The following is a 26,477-nucleotide window of genomic DNA, read 5'->3' on the forward strand; positions in this document are numbered from 1 at the left end:
GCGTGGAGCTCGTGCTGAGTGCGTAGCCCCGCCCCCTGGTCCTCCTCCTCCTCCTCCTCCTCCTCAGTTTTCAGCAGAGGTCCGTGAAAGAAGCAGCCCTTTTTTTTTGTTTTTTTGTTAGCTGTTTAAAAGCAGCTGGGTGAAGTGGGGGAGTCACACGTCCGCTGGCTTTCTGAGAGGATGTCCCGCCTGAACACTTGAACCCTCGGCATCGCGTCGGGACACTGGAATGGTGTCGGACAATGGAAGCGGACGACGTGTCGGTTAGGGAGCAACTTTTCCACAACCGCGTCCGGGAGACCATTGTAAGTAACTCCGGACCGTCGGTTAATATGCTTATGGGGAGGAGTGGGGGTCGCCTTAAACAAAGCCGTCCACACACACAAACACACTCACACACACTCTCACACACACGCAGCGGAGTCACGTTGATTCGCTTCGCTGTGAAAGTTGCAGGAGTCTCGGGTGATGCGTTCAAAGTCGCACATCTCCACTCTATGCACACTTTGAATAATTGCATCGATGCAGATGATGGGACTGGATAAAGTGCTGATAATGTATTTACATGTCCTGCTCAAAGGTCGGGGCAGTTTTACAGCAGGACACAATGTGTGCAGACCTTTAACCCCTCAAAGTCTCGATTAGATCATCTGGTTCACTTCCTGAGACTGGAGGTCCTGCTGACACAGCACTATCATGGAGGATCACAAAGCAGCGCCCTTTTCATGCTCCTGGACTTATCACTTGTGGTTTGGTGGATAAGAAAACAATACATCGTGTACTGTACAAAAAGATAAGGCAAATACTTCAAGCTGTTGGCCTAAAATGAGATTCAATTCAAGTGCCTCAAAGTACATATCTTATATGGTGGTGATGAGGTCCATCAACATCATTTTAGTAGATCATTGCAGTGGTCATGATTGAGTTTAGTGCAGGATCTGCAAACATGAGGTCCGTGGGCCAATACCCGCCTGCAAGATTGGGTCCACTAAACCACCCAGCAAATTGTTAAAGTTTCAAAGAATCATTGATTAAAAACAAAAACCTCTAACACTGAGATGAAACAACATTTTACCTTTTACCTTTCCAGAGATTCTTGTAGGGCACCGGGGGCCCAGGGGCCACATGTGGACCTTCAGCTCTGCTTGACTGGCCTTCAGGCTGCTTCAGAAATTACTGTTGTCATCAGCTTTATTGCATCTAAAATGATCAATCTTCCCATGTTATTGGACATTACTACATGCTTTGTTGGGTGTAGCAAAGCCGAACTAGCAATTTTTATTTCACAAAACTGGTGTTTCACGATCTGGGGAAAAAAGACGATTAATGAAGAAAATATAGTTTTATCGTCTGAAGTTGAAATTTACAGAAATGTATCATGATTTCCAGACAAAGACTGGGAAAGAAAAAAAAAGATGCAGAGCAACAAAACATTTTCTTTTTTTAAGTAACAATTATTTTTGACCAAAAATCATGTCCATATTTTTTTTTCCAAGACAAAAAAACAACAACAACTCATGTCCACTCAATACTCGACCCTCAATGGAAGTTTTTCATGTGATTCTTTAGAAAAGTTAGTTGCTCACCCCTGTTGTAGTTCAGGTTTCAACTAATGAATACAAATGGCCTTTTAAATGCAAACATGTATGAAAACCACAGAAACCATTAGAATTTGAATAGCTAACCTTTACCAGATATTTAGTTTGAGCAGCTTTTACAGAGTTTAAAAAACTCAGTTTCAGTGGAGAAATCATGAGAAGAAAAATAAGTTCCAATTAACAGGGTCAAACTATTTTTGTTTCACTTGAGATTTCAAGCGTAGGCTGACACAATCACACATTGAAATTTTTTTTTTTCCTTTTCTACACCCACATTAACTACCAGAAGAAGAGTTGATATTATCTTCAGGAAGATGCCCTTTTTAAAAAGGTGGTAGGAGGCCTTTATTTTTAGCCTGAAGTAACTTGTAGACTTAGGTTCCCAGGAGCATCAAATGGGGTGCTTGTATTCATCGTGACGCCCTTGTTTTGTCATTGTCCGGCTCACCTAAGGCTATTAGCCACTGGCAAGCCTCAAGTCTCCAGCTTACCACCCCTTCACAGCGCTCCGTCTCAGACAGGTCAGCCGCCACGACACCTCTGGTCATTAAGGGCAGGCCTGTATTTAAACCCCACAGGCCATCAGCTTTCATTATGATCATTATTGAGTACAAGTGAGCTGAAAAATTGGATGTTTGACTGCTTTTTCTCCGGATTCCCATGAGAGTAAATTATAGGCCACGTCTTCCTCAAAGTGAATATTACATCACTCGAGTTTGTTTATTATTTAGTAGTTTTTTATTTGAATAAAAAGCCTTGGTGACATGCATCTTGCAGTTCATGTATTGCCATACAGAGCAATCTGTTACCACGCCCACAGCCTCGAGGGATCAAGTAGGATCACTGTCTAGCATAAAAGGTCATGATAGGAGCTCATGTTAGAAAAATGGGACACCCAGTATGAGCATTAATTAAGAGAGTCAGTCATGCTGAGAAAGGTTGTGTGGCTCCCGTGATATTTTTAAGACGGGATTGAATCAGTCTGAACATTTTCATGTGGTCAGGTGAATGAATATTTGGTAAGTCCAGCATTTTAGATCTGTGCGCCGCAACAATGGGTTTAATTGAAACAAAACCAGGGGAACGGTGTGATAATTACCAGATATGCGTTAGTTTTAGTTATAAAGGACTGAAATGTGCTGATGCACCTCTGAAAGCATAAACTGAAGTAATGTAATATTGTATGACGCAGTCCAGTGACATACCATCTGCTGTAGGAGCATACCTTCCATTGGGCTACGCCCTCTGTTGTTATAAGGCATTGATGGTTCTTGAATGGATGTTTAATAAGTCACGCTGAATGTCTTTTCTGACGTCTTGAGACTTATGTAGAAAACAAATTGTGGACATTGTTTTTCTCACTATAGAGAGAGTTATTTTCAGCTTCCTGTAAATCAGAGGATAAATTAAAGACAGTTTTCTGGACTTGTCCAATTATCGTGTTGACTAAGAGTTTTTCATGGTTTTTGAGGCAAGCAGACAAAAGGTTTTCTACAGAGCAGCTTAATGTTGTTGATGTCTGACTCAGCCAAAACCTTTCTCTACACCTTAATGTCGTGGGCAGCTCCAACTGACATCATTAACAAAGACGCTCTAATTACAGTCCAGCCCAAATGTCCAGAACATAATTGTATCATAATGTTCATGATACAAAGTGCAGCAGGTTTGTTTCGTTCATGTTAGAAACTTCGATGATGTGGCTGTTTGAAGAATCTGCGTAAGCACTTCTCTAATTCCGTCATACTGATGATGAGGTTGAAGATAATTGCAGCTGTGCTGATAATATTCAGTACAGTAACCTCATTTTGCCTTTATACAACACTTTTAAAAGGTCTGGAAAAGCAATAAAAGATTGATTCCTTTTATCATTTGTTTTGTCTCCAACACAAACAAACTTTGTTGCCACTACGAAGTCGAAGTAGTTACTTCTAAACAGCATAACTACTCTTTTGAATCGTGCACATTTTTGAATGGTGGAACCAGATATAACTAAAACATCTTGCCATTTGTGTCAGAGTGAACTGTCCATTCAGGTGTGTTACCTGTTAGGATGTTCCAGTTAATCAGGTTTGATCATGATCATTGACAAAAAGCAGCATGGCCACCGTGGATGTTATTCTGAGACGTACTGAAATGATGCATGGATACATTCAAGCACCTTTTCTTTACAGATGGTGCGGGTTTTTTTTAACCATTTTTCTAAACGTAGAAACGAGATAATATTGAAAAGAAGGGAGTTTTTCTGACCATGATATTTCATACTTCACGGGAGACTCGAGCGCAGAAGGAAACTGGTGAAACTCGGTCAAAGTGGGAGTCTTGTTCGCCTGTCGGTATGAACCTCGTCCACTTCAACTGTGTGATTAACCACACAGTACTGGTCTCACTAACCATATAAGAGAAAAGTTCATCCAAACGAGGAGTGACCGTCCTTTTCTCAAAGTCCAGAGGGAGGGAGCACATTTCTCTCTTCTTGTAAAGAATTTATGGACATTTGCTGTTGCTAATAAAGCTTCTCAGTTAAAAAAAAACAAAAAAAAACTGTTACGCAAGCAAAGGTAAGTGCCTACATTTGTTAAGTTTCACTAAAACTGCAGCCTTGTTTAGTGACGTGAGAGCTGCTTCTGGGAGATCTCCAAAACTCCCACTTTCGCAGTGGGAAGCTCCCAGTTTGATTTTGTAAGATGCATTGAAGTGGGAGATTTACCGCTTCCCTCTCGCTCATGACTCCATGCACCATTAGTGGTGTCATGATGGAAAACGGCACAATTTCAAGAGTAAAATACTGACATAGCGGTCTGAGTTGTTGCCAAAATATTTCATGTTGTCTGTCCCTTTTTTTGTTTTTTGTTTTTTTTTGTTTTGTTTTTTTCTTTTTCTTTGATTTGCATTAACTTTCCTTTTTATCTTTTTTCTTTTTATACATGTTCGAAAAATAAATAAATTCATTCATTCATTCATTCATTCATTCATTCATCCATGTGACCATTCGATTAATTTCCATCAGTGCAAAGATGTAAAATCTATTCTGTAAACATTAAAAATGCTTTGCTCCATAACTTTGCGCTCACCGTGGAGATTTCCCTTTGGATGCTGAATCCTTTAAGTCCTCCTCTCAATGGCCTGCTACGTGCAGCCACCTCTCGACGCTGGCAGGCAGCACGTGTTCTAACAAACGTGGACTCATTCTGCCCTGGAATGCATTTCTCCTTCAACACCTCCTCCTTTGTTTCCCTGCTTTGTTTCCTATTGTTGGATTAACCAGCACGGCCTGGTTACTAAATTAGACTGCATTAATGAACACCGTGTAGACTGAGCAGATTAGCCTATGTGTGCACCTCTTTGTTGTGTGCATGATGGAGCTAATATGTCGCCGCTGACCATTTCCAAACAGAAGAACCTTTCTGTGTTGTCAGAAACAATGGAGGGGACAATGCTGGCCTCGTTTTGGAAAGCCTCACTCAAGTTTATACTGTTGCTCAACCAGTCAGACTTTAGTGCCTTTACCTGAGGGACAAACGTCTTCATCTTCCCTCACACACACACAGCTTCTCTCAGCGCCTCGGGCAGAAATGTTTGGTTGATGCTTGTTTTTCTGGCAGCGTCTGTTCATTCTTCAGCTTGTATGACACTCAGGTGCATCAGTTCAGTGGATTGATTTGTTGCTTTTTATTCAGACGGTTGACTGTAAAGTATAATTTACACATGAATAAAAGCTTCTGTTAAGCTAACAGTGTGGAGGAAGTGGAGCCGAGGAGTTCTGTTTGTCTAACCAGCAGATGCTGTTTGCAGATCATCTCAGTACAGTTTGTCTTCGACTCGCGTTGAGTGCTCTTTAACAAAGATGTGGCAATTCTTTGAAGTTTGACTCACAGTTCACTTGTCCGATAAGCATGTCGGTACAGTGTAAAGGATTAAGAACATTTTGAGAGGAGGTTGCCAGACAACCAAATGTTATGTTTTCTTTTTAAGAATACAACCACGAAGTGAACTAAACTAGTTACAAATATTGTATATTTCTTTAATGTGATTTTGTTGGCCGAGTTCTTTCGTTCTTTTTATTGCATTCATTCATGGAAATTCAACAAAATGGTGCAAACAAAGCAAACAATACTACTATTTGGTGTTTTCAGTTATTTATATAGTTATTCTTCACTTTCGTCATATACTTCCTCTTCCATGTCGTTTCAGGTCAGCGTTTTATTTCAATGACGGGTAAAAGCTTCACAGAATGTATGACATCTTTTAGAACTTCTAACTGTTGGGGTTCACGTTCCCAGTCAGTTTAGATTCACTAAAGCGAGCGGATGTTGGTGGTTCAGGATTCTGTGAGACAGCAGATGTCTCGGTGAACGACGTGACCCACATTTTCATAAAGAGTTGATGTCAATTCAACCAGTGGCCACTATTACCAGTATGAGTCAAACCCCCCCCCTGGTATTAACCCCTTTCTCTTTGCTTTAATCCATAGTTTTTCACTCTGTGTTGCAAAAAAGGGGTAATCTTCAGACTCCATCTGTCTCCATTGGCAGAGATGCTTTGCTTCTTCTGTAACTCCTTTTTATTTATTTATTTACTTTTTTCAGTCTTTATTCCCTCCCTCTGACACATCTGAATGTTTTGTCTGTGCTGCAGTTTCACCATAACTTGACCCGATAGTGTAAACTTATGAATGAAGAGACGGGAGCCAAACTGACGAGCCACACCGCGACCCAACTGTTTTACGAAATCTCCTCTTTCTTTGTGTGTTTCTGTGCAGATCTGTGTGCTCCTGTTCTCATGCCTTTACATGGTGTCCTACCTCATCCTCACACACTTCAGGAAGAATGCCGAGTTTGTCACAGGTGAGTGTTGAAGTGCCTTCGACCGAAAGATAAAAGACGCGAAGAGCCGCCTGGAGGGAAACTGCCGGTGTTGACAAGCTTATTGCTTACAGCTGCACGGTGGAATTTATTCCACAAAAATGTTATTGGCATCTTTTTTATTTAACATACCTAGGCTAAGTTTTGGTTTAAAGGTTACTGTGAATTTTAGACATATTAGGAACTGATTGTTTACATTTTTATCACAGACACACGGTTGTGTACATGCACTCTGAACCATGAAGCTTTGCCAAACTTCTCAGATATTTCCTGGCTGCACACAGTTTGTTTACAGTCGTCGGCCTTCACACAGATCTCCTGGTTTTCCTGGGATGGAGCATTTTAAAGCCTACACACGGCTTGTTTACAGCATCCAGGAGTTGGTACAGTCGCCATTTTGTCAACCTTTTGTGTAATTTGACTTCCTTATTCAGGCAGATGCAGATTCCTGCGAAAAGAACTGTACATTAAACCCCAAATACATGACAACCCCAGTGCGTCCATGCACTGTATGTTTTCAGACTTGTGTCCCAGGTTCGCAAGTCTCACAGGACAGTAAATGTTTTGGACCTTGGCTGGAGAGGCCTGGGGGTGAAGAAGGCATGTTATGTAACATGTGACCACCTCCTCAGACAGTGTGCCGGTGGAAACGCGGTGGTTAAGGGGAGGTGAAGAATGTTGCTACATAAACAGAGCTGCAGACTAACCCCCACTTTAATAAAGTCCCCTTTTCATGGTGCACAAGAGACAAACATCATGTAACTGAGCATGTAGTTTTGTTTTTCTCTGCATGTTTTGATTATTAATGCCTTACAAAAGTATCTTTTCCACATATGTGTGAATAGGAATCACACACTTGATGTTTTGGAGGTCTTCGTCAGATAAAACTTTCATAAATGTGAAGTTTGACAGCATGAGAACACGGTTGGTTACATAAAGTGTCCAGTGACTTGCCATCATTGGAAACAGATGTATGAGCTAACCAGATCCGTGTGCTTCATCGGAGCTGGGCTGGGGCATTTGGGACACGGCCAGCTCATTTTGATTTTGTTTTTGACTTGTTATTGGAGACAAGGAAACCAACTCGGTTTCAACCCATGACTGAAGAGCTGAAGAGTTGTCTTGTGCATCAACAACAAGCGAGCAGTTGTGCCCTGCAGTCAAGCGACGATTGAGCAACAGCTCCACAAGGTTGACTGGTTTTTTGTTTTGTTTTGTTTTTTTGACACCCAAGAGCAAGAAAATTGGTTTTTCTGCTGTAATTTCACAGCTGTGCCAACATCTGTAGAAGAGGCATGAGAGGATAATTATTACAAAAGGTGTGTTGTTCGGAGCTCTGCAGTGAGTAGCATGACGATAAACTTTTCCTGGAGTTTAGCGAGTAGTTTGAAGTCTTTAGTGGAATTGTCATATGGCTCTGTAGGCTTTACATTTGGAATATTGAAGGGTGAAGGATACCGGTTTTACTGGTCTCAGTGTTGCATGAACAAAATGTTCCAAACGTGCTGGCCCCCTACTCACTCCCCTCTCTGAGGCCAGCGTGTCTTTCACTTTTTTTTCTTTTAACACTTTCATTAGCTGCTTCCGTTTTATTTCCCCCTTATTTACCTGTGTGAGTTTTTTTTTTCCCTGATCTGTTTTATTCGTAACAGCCACTGTAACTGCATATAAATAACTGTGATTTTCTGTTTCCTTCCTTTCAGATGACACTGAAGATGCCACAGTCAACAAGATTGCGTAAGTTAGAGTCTAAAAATTGACCGGCTATTATCGGCCGGCGTTAGCTTGCTGTGAGTGAGCAGATAACGGGTACGTGTGACATATCATGCAGTGACCTGGGGCTGTGTACCTGGACCTTTACTGCCCTGCATTGCGTGTGTCGATATGGCTTTTAGTACAGATGAGGCTAAATAACGGCTGCTCTGCCCTTTGTCCTGACACGCTGGCACTTTGTTACCCAGATGCTCCCTCGCCTTTTACCAAGCTTGTTTTTCTTTTTTAGGCTGAAGCTAAAACACAAACATGTGACTTCGTTTATTGATTGTCCCTTCTTTTATTTATTTTTTTTCTCCCTTCTCGCAGGCTGTGGTTGTGCACGTTCACGCTGTCTGTCGCAGTGTGTGCTGTGCTCCTTCTCCCAATGTCCATCCTGTCCAATGAGGTGCTGCTCACCTTCCCACAGAGCTACTACATGCAGTGGCTCAATGGATCTCTCATTCGTGGTACAGCGCACTGTTTGTGTTTACTGAAATTCTGAAATGTTTGTAACGAAATCAGCTTCATTGAGGATCACTGGGGGTGATCTCCAAATCAATACTACACATGATGTTGATCTGAAGAATAGAGTCACAGTAGCCCCAGTGTGTTCATAATTTTGAGGTCAAACTGTTTATCAGCCACTGAGTTGGCAAAATGTCATTTTGAAGACAAGCAGATCAATTATGTAACATTGTTGACTGCATTAAAGTGAGTGGTGAAGATTTCAACTCTTAAAATCCTTCACTTCTCTTTTAAATAGTGGCACATGTTGTTAATCAGGTCATGTTTGGTGTTTAGCAGGACTGTGCCTCATGGTGGCTGACAGCAGTACTACCAAACGCTTTCACTTCAACTCTGACATTCAGGAATGTTCAATCTGACATTTGGGAATTCTCACCTCCTCATTTTCTTTCTTTCTTTTTTTTTTTTAACAGGACTGTGGAACCTAGTTTTTCTTTTCTCCAACCTGTCCCTGGTCTTCCTCATGCCCTTCGCCTACTTCTTCACGGAGTCTGAGGGCTTCGCGGGGTCTAAAAAGGTACCAGCTTTAAAATTCACAGTTCCACATCAGAAACCCAGCGGATTAAGTTTTTGTCTGCTGGGTGACGGCCCGAGCGTTTAAACACTACTGACGAGAGAACATCCGCTCTGGCTGTGCAGGGAGTCATGGCTCGGGTGTATGAAGCCGTCGTGCTGCTGCTGCTGCTGGCTCTCCTTGTGCTGGGCATTGTGTGGGTGGCATCTGCTCTCCTCCATGACAACATGGCCCGGAAGAGCCTGTACGGTGAGTCACTTGGATCGTACTCGTATGCCTCTCAGTGACACTCTTGCAGTTTTTTTTTTTTTTTTGTTATTTCCAGAGTTTCTCATAATCTCCCCTTGAATTGCAGACCTGTGGGAGTATTACCTTCCCTACCTGTACTCGGGCATCTCTCTGTTTGGAGTGCTGCTGCTTTTGTGTAAGCACATCTTCTCACAGTCACCGCAGCAGTGTGAATGCCGTTGGATGACTTTCACCTTTCATCACCGTCATCATCCCTGTGTTTGTCTCCCCAGTGTGCACGCCGTTCGGCTTGTCTCGAATGTTCAGCGTGACGGGCAGCCTGCTGGTCAAACCGCGGGTGAGTCTCACACACACACACACACTGCGTGTCGGTGATATAGATACAGGAATATAATCTCAGTGTTTTCGGTTACGGAAGCCGCTCTGAAAACTTAACTATCGCTTGTTTGCTTTAAAGTGGTTCAAACCAGTTTTAGGTCACCGATATGGTCACTTATTGACACGGTCACACTCGCAAACTATTCTGATCAGGATTTGAGGGATTTTTTGCTCTGTGTTCCAGTTCTAATGTAGAAGTGAAGTTAATTAAAATTAAGTGTGGATGATAGTTATTGGGGAAAAAAACTAAAGGTTTAATCCTGGAAACCTCTTTAGGAGTCTTTCTGACCAGCTTCAAAAGCATCAATGGGCAGACAAAAGCAATGCTCTTATAATGATGAAGCAACACATATTGAACAGAATGAGTAACTTATCAGTGTTCAAAATGCCTTTTGAGCTTGTTACGATTATTTTTACCACTAAGCACTAGGCAGGTAGAAAATAGTGGGTCATTGATTAAAGAAATATTAAAGCATAATAACCCGGCGACTCTAAGATATGGCCTGAAAATGGTTGGGTTTAACAGTTTTTTTGTTTTTTTGGAATTATTTAATTCAAAACACACGACCTTGACCTGGGTAATAAGAGAAACATTTTCACATTGATGTATTCATTTATGGCTTATAATTCCCTTCATCACTGACGGATCCTTTCCTCCTCAGCTGCTGGAAGATGTAGAAGACACACTGAGCTGCACCACGTTTGAGGAGGATTCGCTCTCCAGGAAGCTCAACTGTAAGTGGGTGACTGCGCTCGCTCCGACTGGTCGTTTTCTCATGATTCATCTGAGAGTGACTGAGGGTTTCTGTCTCTGTTGTGTCTGATTGGAGGTGGCAGTACATCATGCTGGGTCAGGCTGAACATTGAGGCTATGAAAAAGGAATATCAGACGGTGCGGAGCAAGCGGGTCGCTCTGGGTAAGAGTCACTGAACAGGCTGCTCCCCCGCTGGTTTTCTCCCTCCTGATCGCTGTGTTAAGTCATTTGTTGTTGTCATGTTTCCATTTTTTGCCCCTCCGCAGAGGCGCGCACGAAGGCATCCCCATGGCAGAGGAACCTGGGATACCCTCTGGCGATGCTCATGCTGCTCGCTCTCACGGTACAATCACAAACACACTCGTCACTTGTTTGGAGAAAGATTCTTCGGCTCGCTTTAAGAATTCCCGTGTGATTTCCACAGGTGATGTGTGTACTGATGGTGTGTTTCAACGTGTTGGAGTTGCTGCTGGATGAAACGGCAATGCCCCGAGGAATGGAGGTGAGGATAGGGAAACAAAAAAAAAGTCTGAATCCTTGATTTTTGTTTTGCATCATCTTTAGCAATGCGACTGTTATTTTTGTGTTGCAGGACCCTCACCTGGGCATGGCCTCCTTCTCCATGTTCGGCTCACTGGGGGCTGCTGTTCAAGTGGTGCTCATCTTGTATCCTTTCATGACAATAATAACAATAATCTGATGTATTTGGTAAAAGGAGATGGTCGTAGATTCAAATCTGGGTCAGGCCTTTTTGTGTGTAACATTAAAAAACACGTAAAATCCTGAGGATGCTGTAAATTAAATTCAGTATAGAACTGGATTTTGAGCTGCTTCTCTAAGCTGTTCACTGATGTTGCTTCTTTAATATGAAGTGGGTTAATCTTCCAACTCCTACATCTCAACACCTGTTGTGCCCACTGCAACCATCTGGTGTGAATTTAAAATCTTCTGACTTTGGGATCGTGAGTGTGGCTCAGTTTTTAAAATTTGAAGCACTTTCTGCTGCATTTATTGTATGAAAAGTGCTTTATAAATATTGTTTGATTCAGTCATTAGTATGCGACATTAACCATCAGTGAGTCTTTTTTTGACTGTTGTCCTTAAATGAACTCCAGCTACCTGATGGTGTCTTCAGTTGTGGGTTTTTATAGTTCTCCTCTCTTCACTACTCTTCTGCCTCGTGCCCAAGACACCAACCTCACACAGGTACCTGTGCTGCGTCTTTTGTTTTTTTACATTAATCACACTGAGCTCAGCTGAAGAGGTTATTGACCAGTGTGTGTGTGTGCAGGATGATAATGCCAATATCTGTATGTCTTTCAGATTATTGCAAACTGTGTTTCACTGCTTATCCTGAGCTCTGCACTGCCGGTGTTTTCACGCACTCTTGGTAAGGACGGCTTCACGAATGACAGGAAGAAGGTTGTTAAATCCTCTGGTCTACCAGAGAGAAACTAGACACTGAGGGCTTATTTTTTAAATATAAAGAATCTCTTTCACAATCTTGCTAATTGTAGGAGACACAACACCTAGAACTAGAATGTGCATTGAAAGTTAAATACCCTCAGAGAGTGGCTAAGAGGATGATGGGTTTTTTAAAAATTGTCAAGTCTTGTTAAAAATGCGATAAACTTAAACACTTTTCTTAAAAACAAAAGGTAAAGTTTTAACATCTAATGGGGCTTAATGTGACACGGTAGACACTGTTGTTAAAGAAATTTCAGTTTGTCTCATGTTTCCATAATCTGTGAACTCGTTTGTCAGATTCTTGTGAGACTTTACTGTTTGACGATGATTCTTCCTCCTGAGGAAACGGTGAACTTGTAGTATTAAAGATGCCCACACGGGGGCAGTCTGCTGCGTATTCTGAAGCAGCAGGTACTGCTCACTCACTCCCTTTCCTTTCCCGTCACTCTGTTGTTTTAGGGATCACTCGCTTTGATCTGCTGGGAGATTTCGGTCGCTACAACTGGCTGGGGAACTTCTACATCGTCTTCATGTACAACATGCTGTTCGCTGGACTGACCTCCGCCTCCCTGATAAAAACCGTCACCTGGGCGGTGCAGAGAGAGCTCATCCGTGCCTTTGGTTAGTCTGCCCTCACTTCAGATTCACAAAGAAAGGTGGAAGTACTTGGTGTGTGTGTGTGTGTGTGTGTGTGTGTGTGTGTGTGTGTGTGTGTGTGTGTGTGTGTGTTCTTGTATTTCTATCCTTGTCGGGGCCAAATGTCCCCACAAGGATAGCAAAACGTGGAACGACGTGCCTTGTGGGGACCTTTTTCCGGTCCTAAGTAGGAGAAACAGTGTTTTCTTGACCATGTTGTTGTTACTGAAAAAAGTAAAAGTGCAAAAACATTTCTTTAGGGTTAGGCTTTGTTGTGGTGTGGGTTAGGGTTAGGGTAAGGGTCAGGGTTAGGGGCTAGACATGAATGGGAGTCAATGGACGGTCCCCACAAGGATAGAAATACAAGACTGTGTGTGTGTGTGTGTGTGTGTGTGTGTGTGTGTGTGTGTGTGTGTGTGTGTGTGTGTGTGTGTGTGTGTGTGTGTGTGTGTGTGTGTGTGTGTGTGTGTGTGTGTGTGTGTGTGTGTGTGTGTGTGTGTGTGTGTGTGTGTGTGTGTGTGTGTGTGTGTGTGTGTGTGTGTGGTTTTCTATATGTGGGATTGCTTTTTGTTAAAAAGCAGTGGGCTGGTAAAGTCTCGAGTCTCCCCTCCTCTGGCCCGACTTCCCTATGGGCTGGACTCTCTTCCTCAGATAGAAAGAATACAATTCTTTCAGGAAATTGTAAAGGGACAAGAGGAGAGTCGGGTCCCCTCGGGGACCTTCCAGCACCCCGCCCTCGACCCCTCACAGCACACACACACACTCGAAACCTCCACCCAACACAAACAAGCACTGGGAGCATGGGCACGCCACACACACACACACACACACACACACACACACACACACACACACACACACACACACACACACACACACACACTCTCAGTTCCCTTCCTCACGGTGCAGATAGCATCTCAGCACCATGGCAGCTCTCCTGCACTTTCCCATTACCTCCCAACTTACTTTTGTTCTGTGATTAATAGACTTTCATCTCACCAAAAACAGCGTTTTCCTTGGCGTTGCAGATTTTTTTGTGCTCCACCTTGTATTTCTGTGATATGTTATGGATGTGTGTGTTTTTTGTTTTTTTTGTTCTGCAGGTCTCCACAGACTGCCCTTAACCGTGTCGCGCTCCACCGTCCCCTTCAGACTCCTCCTGGCCAGTGGACTGTCTAAAATCCAGTGACTTGCTTCCTCCTCGATGCTGCCAGAGAAAGTGAGCCACAAGTGCACCTGTTGCAGGGCAGATTCTGGCCACGGTGGGCTTTTCGTTTGACCTCATATGAAGAGACTGGACTGAGTGAGATGTCCGCGCCGTGTCCCGATTCTGTTTGAAGGCCAACGTATGAGGGTCCAAGTCTGCGCCAATATTTGCGAAGGCGAGTGTTGGCACATACATTGAGTCATGGATGTATGTCTGGAACAGGAGGAAAAGGGATTTCTGTACCATGCTGAACAGTCCTTTTTTTTTTTTTTTTTTTTTTTTTTTTTTTTTTAAGAAAGAGGATCCATGATCAGCAGATTTATTTTTGTAATATTGCTTTGTAACTGTGATGTAATTTCCTCCTTCAGGTCGATGAGTGCTCTCTCTTTCTGATGCGGCCTCCCTACTCCTTCCGCTTAGGTTAGACCACTATTTTAAGATCGGGAATCGTCTGCTTCCACGCGTTTGGTTGTCCGGTTTGCAGCAGTGCAATGCTGGTTAATAGGAGGATGTTGTTTTTGGAGCCAAATGGGACACAGAGTACTTTGGTTCTGGGTCCCAGTGCAGGTTATCCAGGGAATACAAGACTAACGCCATGGTCTCTGTGTTGATGACAGTGAGTTTACTGGGTAGGAAAACTGGTGTATGATTTACTAAAAAAAAAAAAAAAAAAGAAGGAAAGCTTTACTCTTTGTTCTTCAAAGGACATTTGTATTCCATGTGACATCTCAAACTGAAGATTTTGCCTTCAATCAATCAAACTGTGAATCATAAAGATATGGGGGAAAGTGCAATATCTTAAGTAAAAGCACACTTTTTTTCACCTTTACCAAAAGCCATTTTTGTATTTTTCTTCTTTTTGTCAATCTTTAGACATTAGTGATTTTTTTTTTTTTTTTTTTAATGATTCCAGGACATTTGTGACTTCCAGGCCTTAAAGTCGTCACCAGCTTCTAGTTTTAGAAACGCCAATCCCTCTCTTTGTGTACGAATGTGAATAATGCATCATAAGTTTGCGGTTGACGAGCCTTTGTCAGCGTTTGTGTTTGCTGCTGTATCAGCAGGTTATGTAGTGTTGCAGTGACCAGCAGGGGGCGGTCTATCTCAAACTCAACACCACCCACTGTGGTCTTAGATTAGTTATTGTGTTTCCTGTATGGAGAAATCTGAGGTTTACTCATTTCACTTTTTCTGGTAATGTTCTTTTGGATTTTTGGAACTTTTATGACGTTTGTTTTTGTATTATATTTATGGACCTTTGGGGATTCATACTCTATATTATGGCTCAGTACTTTACATTTTTTTTTAACAGGTAAAGATTAATGTGATACAGTGAGACAAAAGAATGTTTAAAAATGTTTAAAGTTGTCAAAGATGGGGGGCGGGAAGTGTTTATTGTTTACTTTTTTTAAAAAAAAAAGACTGCTCATGTTTCAGACTTTCTTAAACTGATATCTTAACCAGTGTCGTTTGACTGTTTTATAAGCAGAACACTATTAAAAATGTCTGTTTGTGACTTCTTTGTGTCGTTTTTGGTACATATCAAGGTGACTCTTCTTTGAACTGCAACATTTCATGAAATGTAGCTGTGTGTGTGTGTGTGTGTGTGTGTGTGTGTGTGTGGCTGGGGCATCTGTCCTCTGTGTCCCTCCACCCTCTCCTTGTACTTCTTTAATCAGAAGCAGAAGAAAGCCATATTTTGAGCTGCCTTTCAGCGATGCCCACCCCCGACGCCACTACAGACGGGGCCCACGCTTTCCCCACTCCGATGCAGATGCCAGATAAAAAACAAACCTCAAATCAAGAGCAGCGACACTCTCCGTCCACACCACCCCCCCTCTTTTCTTCCTTTCCTTTCGCCTTGCCTATTGTTCATTTCCTCTCCTCATTTTTTCTGAAGTCGGTGGAAGAAAACCCCAGCTTTGATTAATTTCTCTCTCTTGATTTTTGTTTGCATTTTTTGGTTTTGTTTTGTTGGATGCTGTAATTAAGCTTATTTGGTTTAGGTTTTGTTTTGCACCGTGCTTCCCTTTGCTTAAAAGGAAATTGGCCAGAATTTGTAACATCAGTGGCACATCTGGTGACTGCAAGTGACACATACACTGGATGTAGGGGAGAAATTCAATGTATTTTCAGAAAGCTTGTTCGTTGTGACTAGTGGTTGACCAGATCCAGACTATTGAAGAGGTTTAGACGTGTATTTAAATCAGATTTAAAAAAGAAATCCTCATTTCCAGTCATTACTGTCAATTATCTGTCAAATCTGAAATGAAATCATGTTTAATACTCCGTTATAGTTACTATCTGAGATGTTACTGCATATTTAAAAACAAGCACTCCAGTAAAAGTGAAATCTGAACGGATGCTCCGACACTTCTGCTGTTGAAAGTTAATCTTCTGAGCGTGGGAGTCAGACTCCCATAAATGAACATGAAGCCTAAACCACAGGTTCTTTTTAGAGCCGATAAATGATGAACCCGTCAAAGTATTCCCTTCTTTTTAAGAGTAAATTATGATGCATTTCACATTTGATGAGCCCTGAAAAAAAATACACCAACTTTTCTTTTTTCAGTTTTACTGATTCTGTTAAGTTCAACCTACTGGAGGTCGGTGACAGGAACGAATCTATTAAAAATAAGTGGAGGATGTTTGGAATGCTGCTGTTTTCTTCTCATTTTGAAGGAGGCTGCTTAGTTGCATTTTTTTTCCCAGTAAAAGTATATGAAATTTGTGCGTGTGAGCTGTTTAGTCAGCAGAATTGATAACTGTTCCTCAGAAAACTTGCAGAATGTCAAATTTGAGAGCCATCACGTTTTTTTTTTAAAGAATATATTGCCGTGTTCAAATTGGAAATTTATAAATAGATCTATTATTACTGAGGCCGTTAGTTTTTTCATGGTTTGGCCCTCAACAGCAGTTTTTAAGGGGCTTTATTTGGAGCATTGGTTTCCCATCTCGCTCAGAGGAGATGTATTTTGAACTTAAAAGGTTTTTAACTGTCACTGCAGCAATGAACCGACTGCATCTTCCTGCGGTCGGTTCATGGTCTCTCTGTCACAGTGTTGTTTTATGTCTGTAAATCTGACCAAAACACTGCGACAGGCTTGGAAAAACAGCAACTTTCACTGATAATGTTTTCTTTGGGATTTTTACATTCTGTGGGATGAGTCTCGGCCTGTGGACTCTAAGCTTCACATCGTTGTTTAAAAGAAACCGTTGAAACCAATAAGGCTCTACTCACAGTCTTCATGTATCTTTTTTTAAGTGTGTTTTTGTTTCTACTTTCAGAATGAAACACCAGTGCAGAACTTCCCTGCTTTTCTATTAAATAGGTAGAGTCACCACCTTACCCCACAGCAGAAAATAAAGGTCAACAGCAGTGCATTCAAAGTGTCCCAGTGGTGACTGGGTAACACACTATATAGGACGAGTTGTCGGGCATATCGGGGACAAGGCGGGAAGTAGACAGCTTGTAATGGGATGAGATAGGCTATCTTTATTGTCAAAACATAAGAATGAAGGGGGGAAAAAAGACACAGATCAGCTTTCCTGACAGTCGCTCGTTTGAAGTTTGTGCCAAAGTGCATTAAGCGCTGTTATTCCCTCTTTTTCTGTGCTCGCAAATACAGAATCGCTCAGGAAAAGGCGAGACGTGCTTGCTAATCAACTGATAATGGGCCACACTGTCCGTTTGCCACAGCCGCCCGCCATCCTGTGTGCACGCTCACGGCACACTCGCTTCACACGCTCCACTGGCACAGGCTCCGGCTCGGTGGGGGAATCCCGTTAACTACTGCAAGGTCGTTTTAATTTATTCGTTGTAGAAATATGTTAGAATTATAAAAAAACTTCGCTTTACAATACAAACATTTTTTTTGGGGTCAGGTTCCGCAAACATCATATTTGACCTTTGACCTGCTTGTCTGCAGCCAGGAAGTTCCACCCTTCTCGGTCTCTATTGTCCACTTCAGTGCAGCATCGCCTTAACCTTAGCTTCAGGCTACTTTTTTTTTTTTTTTTTTCATCGGACACATCAAAGCACAAAACAATGGAGAGAATTAGGCTGTGTGCAACTTTTACCTCACTTCAGTGTTCAATCAGCAGAAAGAGCTCATGATGGGATGCATGTTTTATCTGTGCGCTCAAAACCGAACGGCACAGAAGCCAAGAACCATCCAGTGCGCGTGAAATCACATCAGAATGCACCACCCTACCTTTTCCTGCACTGATAACGCAGTGAGGGACAGTCAAGTGGGCGGCGCAGTGGTGTGTGAAGAGAACGCACGGGCATGTGTGTGTTTTGGGAGCGGGGAGAGGAGGGAGGCGGCGAGGTGTCAGCTCCTTGACTTTCCTTTCCCTCCACCCCTTTCTGATGGCCTCCATCTGAGGAAGTGGATCCTGCAGACGGTCCATTCAGCTCGACGAGACAACGCCAACCTTGAAATACTAAAGCTGAAAAGCACAGCTTTGCTTTTATGGGATGTATTTCTTGGTTGCAGCAGTGAGCATCCTCTGTTCGGTGTCCCTGCAGGTCAGACCCAGCATGAGCTACGTGCTGCTCAGGTGAAAGCTGCAGGAATCCTCCGGGACAGAACAAAGCAGGGTAGGCTAACCCAAGCAGGAAAGATCTCGTTTTCTGTGCTGTGGCTTTGCAGGAAACCAAACCATTCACCCAGCCATGTACTCCCATCCTGCGATGGGGGAGTAAAATGCTAAGAGCCAGAAGGAGGCAGGGGGGAGGGAAGAGGATGAGGGAGGGAGGGAGGGGGGGGGGCACCAAAATAAAAAAACCAATAATAATGACTTTATTTTCATCTCCAACCCACAGATGTTTGCTTCCTTCCTTTCCCTTTCATGTCAGATGGAAATCTTTTCTGCTTGTATGGCTTTGAGGAGAAACGCTGGTCCGGGTAATTGTAGATATGAAAGTGTTTGTTACTTTTTTTGATTGAGTCATTCCCTTCATTTGTTACGGAGGCTGATATCACTCATCTGTGTTTCTTCGGCCGGACTCGAACCTTCCTTCGTGTTTATCATAAGGACAGGAAGATGCAGCTTCGCCTTGCCACCCCTCCCCACAACATCCTGGGATCATCTGGAAACTTCCTTAACAAGGATGCCTTTCCATGGTCAGTGTGGAGCTCAGTGACCTCTCCTCCATCACCACACAAAAGAACACCCGGGATCCTGTCTGGGGAAAGTGTCACACTTACTTTTTGGTTTAGACTCTATATAGGATACTGCTCACATTGCTTGTCAAGAGAGTGTCTTAATATTTATATATCAAATCAACGCAGAAAGAAAACTAAACTGTCAGCAAGTATAAAGCAGCTTTAAATTGGGTTAAGCTTCTTTGGATCCCTGTGAAGAAACTGTCCATTATTCAATATGTTCTCCAGGAAGATGGAGATGGGATGGTTACACGCTCTGACCTTTAATCTGACGTTAACTTCGGCCTCCATAAGTGATTACATACAGTCACACCCATCAGACACAATAATCCTAGTCTTCTCTGCTCAGTCTGCGGCAACATCTCAGACGTTTTTATGAGTCTCCCTGCTATTGTTCTGAGGTGGATAAAAATAATAAGTTGATGATGCGGTCAGCGGGTGTTTCCAGCGAAGAAGTCTCGGGTGCACTGGGTTCAGAGGGTCAAGCCGGCTCCCCAAACACAGGAAGGCACCACTGTAAGTCAAGGGTGTCAAGGCTGGACGCTGGCGCTCTCTGGGGTCCTCACCTTCAACTCAGCCTATTAATAACAGCAGAGCGCGACTCTGATGGGCGGGATGAGCAAACACAAGGAAGTCCAAGTCATTTATAAAACACTGTGACTATCTTTGAACACTAAAAACACTGATGCAAAAGTTTTTTTTTTTTTTTTTTTTTTTTTTTTTGTAAGTGACGGATGATTATTGTTCTCAAATACACTGAGTCCTTTTTATTTACTTTTGCAGTGTATGTAAAATGTGTCTTTGAATTGACTGAAAACAATGAGCTCAGTGCCTTATAGTATCTAATGAGGTGGAGGGGTTGGGGGTCATTGTGTTAACATCAGTCGGGTAATCACATGTTCTTTGTGTGCTTGAATTGGAGGCGTGTGCTGTGGCGCAGGGAGCGCGCAGAGGAAGGGAGGGCAATCTTGTCCGGACGCTAATAAGACCCAATGGCTGGCGCAAGGTGGCCAGGAGCGCTGGAACGCGACAGGAGACGGTGGACGGAGGACAGAAGGAGGAGGAAAAAAAAAAAAAAAGAGAAAGAGAAGAGAAAGAGTCGAGACAGAGGCGTTTCTTGATGGACGTGGAGGATGAGAGCGCCACGGCAGGGTTCGTAGGAAGTGCGCAGGGAGGACGGAGCCGCGGCGGCGCGTTAAAGCGCGCGTCAGTGTGAGAGGTCTGTCTCCAGGGGGGCAGAGAGGACAGAGAAGCGGTAAGTGAGAGGAAATCCACAAAAAAAAAAAAACACCTGCTTCAAGACAGGCACCTCCAGAGGACAAGAGGGGGGATGACTCTCAGCTGGTGAAACCTTTGGTCAGAAACGTCTCATGGATGACTTTTTAACTGAAGGCTTCATCCAGACAGATTATTACTGATCAGTCATCATAAACTGGATTAAAGGTCTACCTGCTTTAAAAATTTATTTCCTGAACAGGACTGAATGCTTTTCAGAAATTTGCACATGTCCCAACTCTGTGCTGCATGTGTCATTTGAAATATCACAATAATCCATGACTTGGAATGGACCAAGATCTGACCCTCATTCACTTCCTGTTGCACACCTGGACCTGGACTATCACCGCAGGCCTCTGACTCCCGGGAGCCCCAACACTCCCCAATGAAGCAGTCCTGGTGGGGCCGCCTGGCACAGCTCGGCCTGCTCGCCGTGTGGACTTGCATGTGGTTGGTCCAGGGATGTGGACCCGGCCCGGGGTACGGCATCCGCCCCAGGCCCCGGAAACTCACTGCCATGCACTACAAGCAGTTCTTCCCCAACTTCTCAGAGAACAACCTCGGGGCCAGCGGGAGAGCGGAGGGCAAGATCACGCGCAACTCGGAGCGCTTCAATGAACTGGTGTGCAACTACAACCCAGACATTGTCTTCAAGGATGAGGAGAACACCAACGCAGACCGCTTCATGACCAAGGTGAGGCTGATGCTTTAGAGAAGCGATAGTTGTCTAAGTCGTTTACAGTCCAAACAAACAGTGTGAAAAGTGTGTTCAGTGAACTGCAGGCAAACACAAATGCTCAGAGGAGAGTGTCTTGATCATCATCCACCCATACACGAGGAAGCAAACAACAGTGGGCCTATTTCATGCTGCCACTACAAGACAGGCACCTTAGAATGAAACCCTATGATCCCCTCCATTGTTCACACTCCTCTAAATTACCTGCCCTTTCCAGGTTTTTAATGGAAAAACAAGCGTCTGCCCAGGCTGTGTGAGTTTTAACCCTTTTTTTTTTAAGATAAGAAGATCAGGATGTAATTCAACACTACCTCTTAAGAGAGTGAGTTTCCCTACAGGAACACCTCCTTTTAATCTTTAACTGAAGTCTTTGTTATCGGCAATTAAACGATTTCTATGCCACGTTCTCATTGTGGCACGGGCTACTTGAATTCCTGATTGTTTACCAGAAACGTGTAGTGCCTCTCAAGAACAGTCAGCGTTGTGGAAAATGTCGTCGGGGCAGTGAGATGAACAACTTTTAAACAAAAAAATACCTTTTTTCTGACTGTGATATCCGAGGTATCTGGACACTCGGACATTGCTCAGTCGTGGCCTTCTCTGATTGCTTTGGATTTCAATCTGTGTTCATTCCCCTTCCACAGTGATTGTATATGATGGAAATCTGTGGTCGCATACGTGTGCCCTTCTGATACCCGGTTTGAGTGTGTGTACGTGTGCAAGTGCCCCCCTTTTTTTTTTTTTCTTTACCCAGACGTGAAAGACGCTCTTTGTGCATCATTTGGAGACTCTGAGGGGTCGCCTATACAAAATTCCCGCCTGCTGAAGTAATGGCACCGTTGGAAAAGCCACTATTGTAGTTGTGACAATGAAACGCCTCTCTTCAATGGCATTGCGGGAGAAATGTAGCCAGTTTGTTTTCTGTCCCTCTCCCTTTCTCACTCTTGCTGTCACATTCCCAAGTCTGTGCCCATACATTCTTCCCCTCTGCCCTCTCTCTGTAGTCCCAACCTCGGCGGCTTTCTTCTCACCCAATTCAGTCTCTCACTCTCATCCCTTTCGCTCACTTCTTCTTCTTCTTTTTTTTTTTCTTGTCTTAATTATGCAAGATAAGCTATGTTCGATTGTATTTATAGGCCGGCGACAGACGCAGCAAAGTGGAAATGTGTTGAGGGGATGATAATGAGTAAATCACCTCGCATGCTGACGTCATTGTCTTTTACTCGGCTGTTTTGCCACAATGCTGACACAGTCTGCAACATTATGGCCCACGGGGGTGTTAAGAGCCACTGTGCACATATTTGATCAAATGTCTCAGGGGTGAAACTGAGAAACTCAAGTCTGGAACAATCTGGAAAGGCAGAGAATGGCCTTGATTATTCTGTCACCCTGTTGAAAAGGCCAAGGAATGTACCAAACTGGCTACAGTCGGTTTGTTCTTCTGCTCCGATTGTTTGAGCAAGGTTGAGATGGCCTTTAGGAGAGGAGAGGAGGAACTGCGTGATGATGCCAGCAGATAAACGAGCAGAACCTGGGAGTGAGAGCCTGGGTTTGTTTTGCGTTGAGTTGTGCTGGATTGAGTTTGTATGGTTAAGTGTGGACGCACACACTCCACATTCTTCTTCCCACTGTTAATAAATGATTATGAGTCACTCTTTTGTACCTGAGGTTGGTTCGAACAGTACATAGAACTTGGTTACAGACCTAAGTTACAGCCATAAACATTCAACTTAAAATCTTTTCGATAAACCACAAATTTCCAGGAGATGAAAGCCACAGGCATTAAAATGAGAATTACATTTACACTTGACTATATTCCAGTCTTCCCATATTAATCCACAGTCTTATCTGACTCACAAAAGAACATCTTAGTCACATATGATCAGAATCTGTTAAGACATGAAAGAAAACCTACTAAAGTTCTATCTCGGAATTGCCCTTCATGCAGTGTGTGCATTTCATTACTTTGAGACCAGCAGATGCTAATGATGATGTTTTAATTGTCTTCAACAAAATTCAACAACTTGGGGTCTTGTACCTGTTTTTCCAAGATATTTTTGTCGTGTTGGCCTTGGATCTTCTTTGATCAGATTAGATTTGCTTCATAAGATGTGATGGTACGCCCTGGGCAGAATAAGTTACATTATATTTGTTTATGCTTTTTTGACTGTATGCACCCAAAACATGAACATCCTGTTAATGCTTGTTAGATAAATTTTGAGTTCAATACTGTATAATGTAATTCCAATTCTGCTCCAAACTGAACCCCTCCTGCGTCTGTTTGTGTTCCAGCGGTGTAAGGACTGTTTGAACAGGTTGGCCATCGCCGTGATGAACCAGTGGCCCGGGGTACACTTGCGTGTGACGGAGGCCTGGGACGAGGACGGACACCACCCTCCTGGCTCTCTGCACTACGAGGGCCGTGCTGTGGACATAACCACGGACGACAAGGAGACGAAGAAGTACGGCCTCCTGGCCCAGCTGGCGGTGGAGGCCGGCTTCGACTGGGTTCACTACGAATCCAAGTATCACATCCACTGCTCAGTGAAGGCTGGTGAGTAGCGCCACGTATATCTCCTCCGCATGTAGCTTATTGGAATATCTAAAACATGTTTGACGATCCTCCTGCAGATCATTCTGTCACTGTGGAGAAAGGCGGCTGTTTCCCAGGCTGGGCCCGGGTGACTGTCGCTGGAGGGAGGCAGAAGACCCTTTCGTCCCTGGCTCCCGGGGACATGGTCATGGCCATGTCGGCGACGGGCCGAGTGGTGTTCAGCCGGATCCTCCTGTTTCTGCATCATGACCAGGAAAGCCGGTCCACTTTTCTGTCTCTGGAGACAGAAGACGGCCATAGATTGGCCCTCACTGCACATCACCTGGTGTTCCTAGCGCCGCGCTGCAGCAGTGACGGCGGCGGATACCGGGCTCAGTTTGCCAGCAGAGCCAAAACTGGAGACTGCGTTCTGATCCATACGGCTGGGGGCGAAGTGCTTCCTTCTCAGATCACGGCGGTTTCCGCGGTTGGAGGTGTGGGAGTGTACGCACCCTTGACAGAAGCGGGGACTCTGTTTGTCGATGGGGTGCTGGCGTCCAGCTACGCCCTGGTGGAGGACCACGGGCTTGCACACTGGGCGTTCGGACCCGTGCGTCTCTTTTCCTCTTTGAACCAGTTCATATGGGGGAAGCCAACAAGGGAGCACGGGGCCGGCGACGATGAAAAAGTTTGCACCAAGACTCCAATGCATTTTAGCACTTTGGCCACAAAGAGCAAAGCAGCCGTTTGCGTGAATGACGGCTTTCCAATCAAACAAGACAATATGAGTGAACCACTGAGGATGGAAATGAAGAACGGTCTCTCCTCAAACAGACGGACATCACACGTGCACTGGTATGCTCGCTTACTGTACAGCGTCGGACGAGTCTTTTTAGACTCCGGCGCGTTTCATCCTTAAACGTTTGAGACTGCAGAACTCATACAGATCACAATGCGGCTCCGCTACAGTCTCACTAACGCTTGTGGTTTGCTACAATAAATTAAAAACAATGGTATGGCTTTCTTGCTTTTTTCCATGATGACCTGTTATAAAATCTACAAATGCTTCCATATATACAAACCAAAATGCAAATTGATGTAAAAATCATAGTAAAAAAACAATGTATCATAGTTTATTTGTATATGTTATTTCTCTGCATCATTTATTTTATTGTAAAATACATAAATATATATATTATCCAAAGGGATAAGATTTAATTCCACAAACAATAGAATCTTTATTTTTGTACTTTGAGTCATAATATATAAATGGATCATTTTTGTTATACCAGTTCCACTGCCTGTACTGTATACCTTCCACTTGTATGTACAAAACAATTAAACTGTAATTTTATGAAGCAGTATTTTCCTTTTTTTTCCTTAGGTATAATCTTTTTTTTTCTGTTTTATCTTTAGTGCACTGTAAAATGATATTTATGCAAATATGAATAAACACAATTCCATTTATTATGAAATCTGCTGAAAATCAAAAGCATACATATTATGCAAGCATGTTTTTTTTATATTAACATATTCTTTAATATTTTTAAATCGAAGTCACCAAATCTGTTCACCCGGCTGATAAAAGTGACTGTCTTCAGAAAATCACACCTGAAATGATTTTTCTCCAGGGCACAAAGTAAACCATCTGTTACTGCAGGCAACCTTCTGCAGACGCCTGGTGTAGCCAACTGCTGAGTTAATGAAAAGCCCAGACGTACTTAATATTCTCCTCGCTATGCCCACAGTTTGACATTATCAGTTTAAGAGCGACTTCAGGGAGGCGTGATAAAAGGGCCGCTTCACTTTGCACCCATTCGGGTCACTATTGTGTGTTGACTGTTCGACAGTGTGTACACTATCTTTCCGTTATGCAACATCTTTTTATGCAACAAAGTTTTAAGGCGCTCCGAACAAGCGCATACCGACTCGTCCTGGAGGAAACTCAACTGTAAATATTTAAATCCTCTATTTTAAACATGTTTCAAGTAAAATGGCTTTGCTTTGGAACCAGATACTGTGTGTATTGTGGTCAGGCAGTGTGAGTCTATCCGCCCCCTTGTGGAGGAAGCTATGACACCAACATAAATCATTCCATCAATACATCCTCCATGGCAGAAGTTCCTTTTTCTTGAGAGAAACCTTTTATTTAATCTTTATTTTTTTCATTGTAAACCTCTGCGATCGCCCCACCATCACACCCGGAGCAACTGCAAAATAAAAGTTGAGGGGACGTCACACCACACACTGAAATACAATGTCTTTGTTATATTTTAGAATGATGACTTCCTTTTCTCTGAGGATGAACTTTTTGAGTTGACACACCGTCATGGTCTTGTGCCGTTCCAGTTTTGAACACTTTCAACTTTAATTTAGCAGTTTTTCATCTCAAAATGTGCATTTTTCTCCAACTTTGTCCCTTTGAAGCCACTTTCTATGTAACTTTGTTGATGGACGCCACCATTTTTCTTCCGCTGCTCACTCTGCAATTTTACCTTTGTGTATATTTCAAGCACTTTTAGATAGTATCTTTAAAAAGATATGTTTAAATAAATGATACACTTCTATTGTAAATGCTTAAACTTAGTAGTTTTGTGACATAAGAGAATTACTCACCGATTTTTAAGAGGAAGAAAAAAATGTTTTATCCCTGAAAATCAAGAGGACTTTGTGACCCCCTGTGAATCCTTGGTGACCTCTGTAGGGGTCGAGCCCCCCTGTTTGGGAATCACTGCTCTAAGCCACCTTATGAAGCTCAGGGTCTTGGGAAACTGAAGCTGATCCCAGGTCACAGGGCAGGTTACACCCTTGACCCC

At 43.2% G+C, this 26,477-nt stretch overlaps 2 protein-coding genes across 2 annotated transcripts; both read left to right on the plus strand.

Moving 5' to 3' along the window:
- Window positions 1–167: 167 nt before the first annotated feature.
- lmbr1l (limb development membrane protein 1-like) lies at window positions 168–14,832 on the plus strand. Its single transcript, XM_030119306.1, has 17 exons — window positions 168–305; window positions 6,358–6,442; window positions 8,164–8,197; window positions 8,543–8,682; window positions 9,154–9,257; window positions 9,380–9,503; window positions 9,610–9,678; window positions 9,776–9,840; window positions 10,544–10,616; window positions 10,712–10,798; window positions 10,903–10,979; window positions 11,061–11,138; window positions 11,229–11,302; window positions 11,752–11,842; window positions 11,960–12,026; window positions 12,563–12,724; window positions 13,843–14,832. The coding sequence occupies exons 1-17, from the start codon at window positions 243–245 to the stop codon at window positions 13,926–13,928; spliced, it is 1,479 nt and encodes a 492-aa protein (XP_029975166.1). The 5' UTR covers window positions 168–242; the 3' UTR covers window positions 13,929–14,832.
- Window positions 14,833–20,133: 5,301 nt separating this feature from the next.
- Window positions 20,134–25,082, plus strand: dhh (desert hedgehog signaling molecule). Its single transcript, XM_030119307.1, has 4 exons — window positions 20,134–20,372; window positions 20,745–21,086; window positions 23,421–23,682; window positions 23,760–25,082. The coding sequence occupies exons 2-4, from the start codon at window positions 20,778–20,780 to the stop codon at window positions 24,578–24,580; spliced, it is 1,392 nt and encodes a 463-aa protein (XP_029975167.1). The 5' UTR covers window positions 20,134–20,372; window positions 20,745–20,777; the 3' UTR covers window positions 24,581–25,082.
- Window positions 25,083–26,477: the final 1,395 nt, after the last annotated feature.

Source organism: Salarias fasciatus, chromosome 20, assembly GCF_902148845.1.
Source record: "Salarias fasciatus chromosome 20, fSalaFa1.1, whole genome shotgun sequence".
Taxonomy (NCBI): Eukaryota; Metazoa; Chordata; class Actinopteri; order Blenniiformes; family Blenniidae; genus Salarias; species Salarias fasciatus.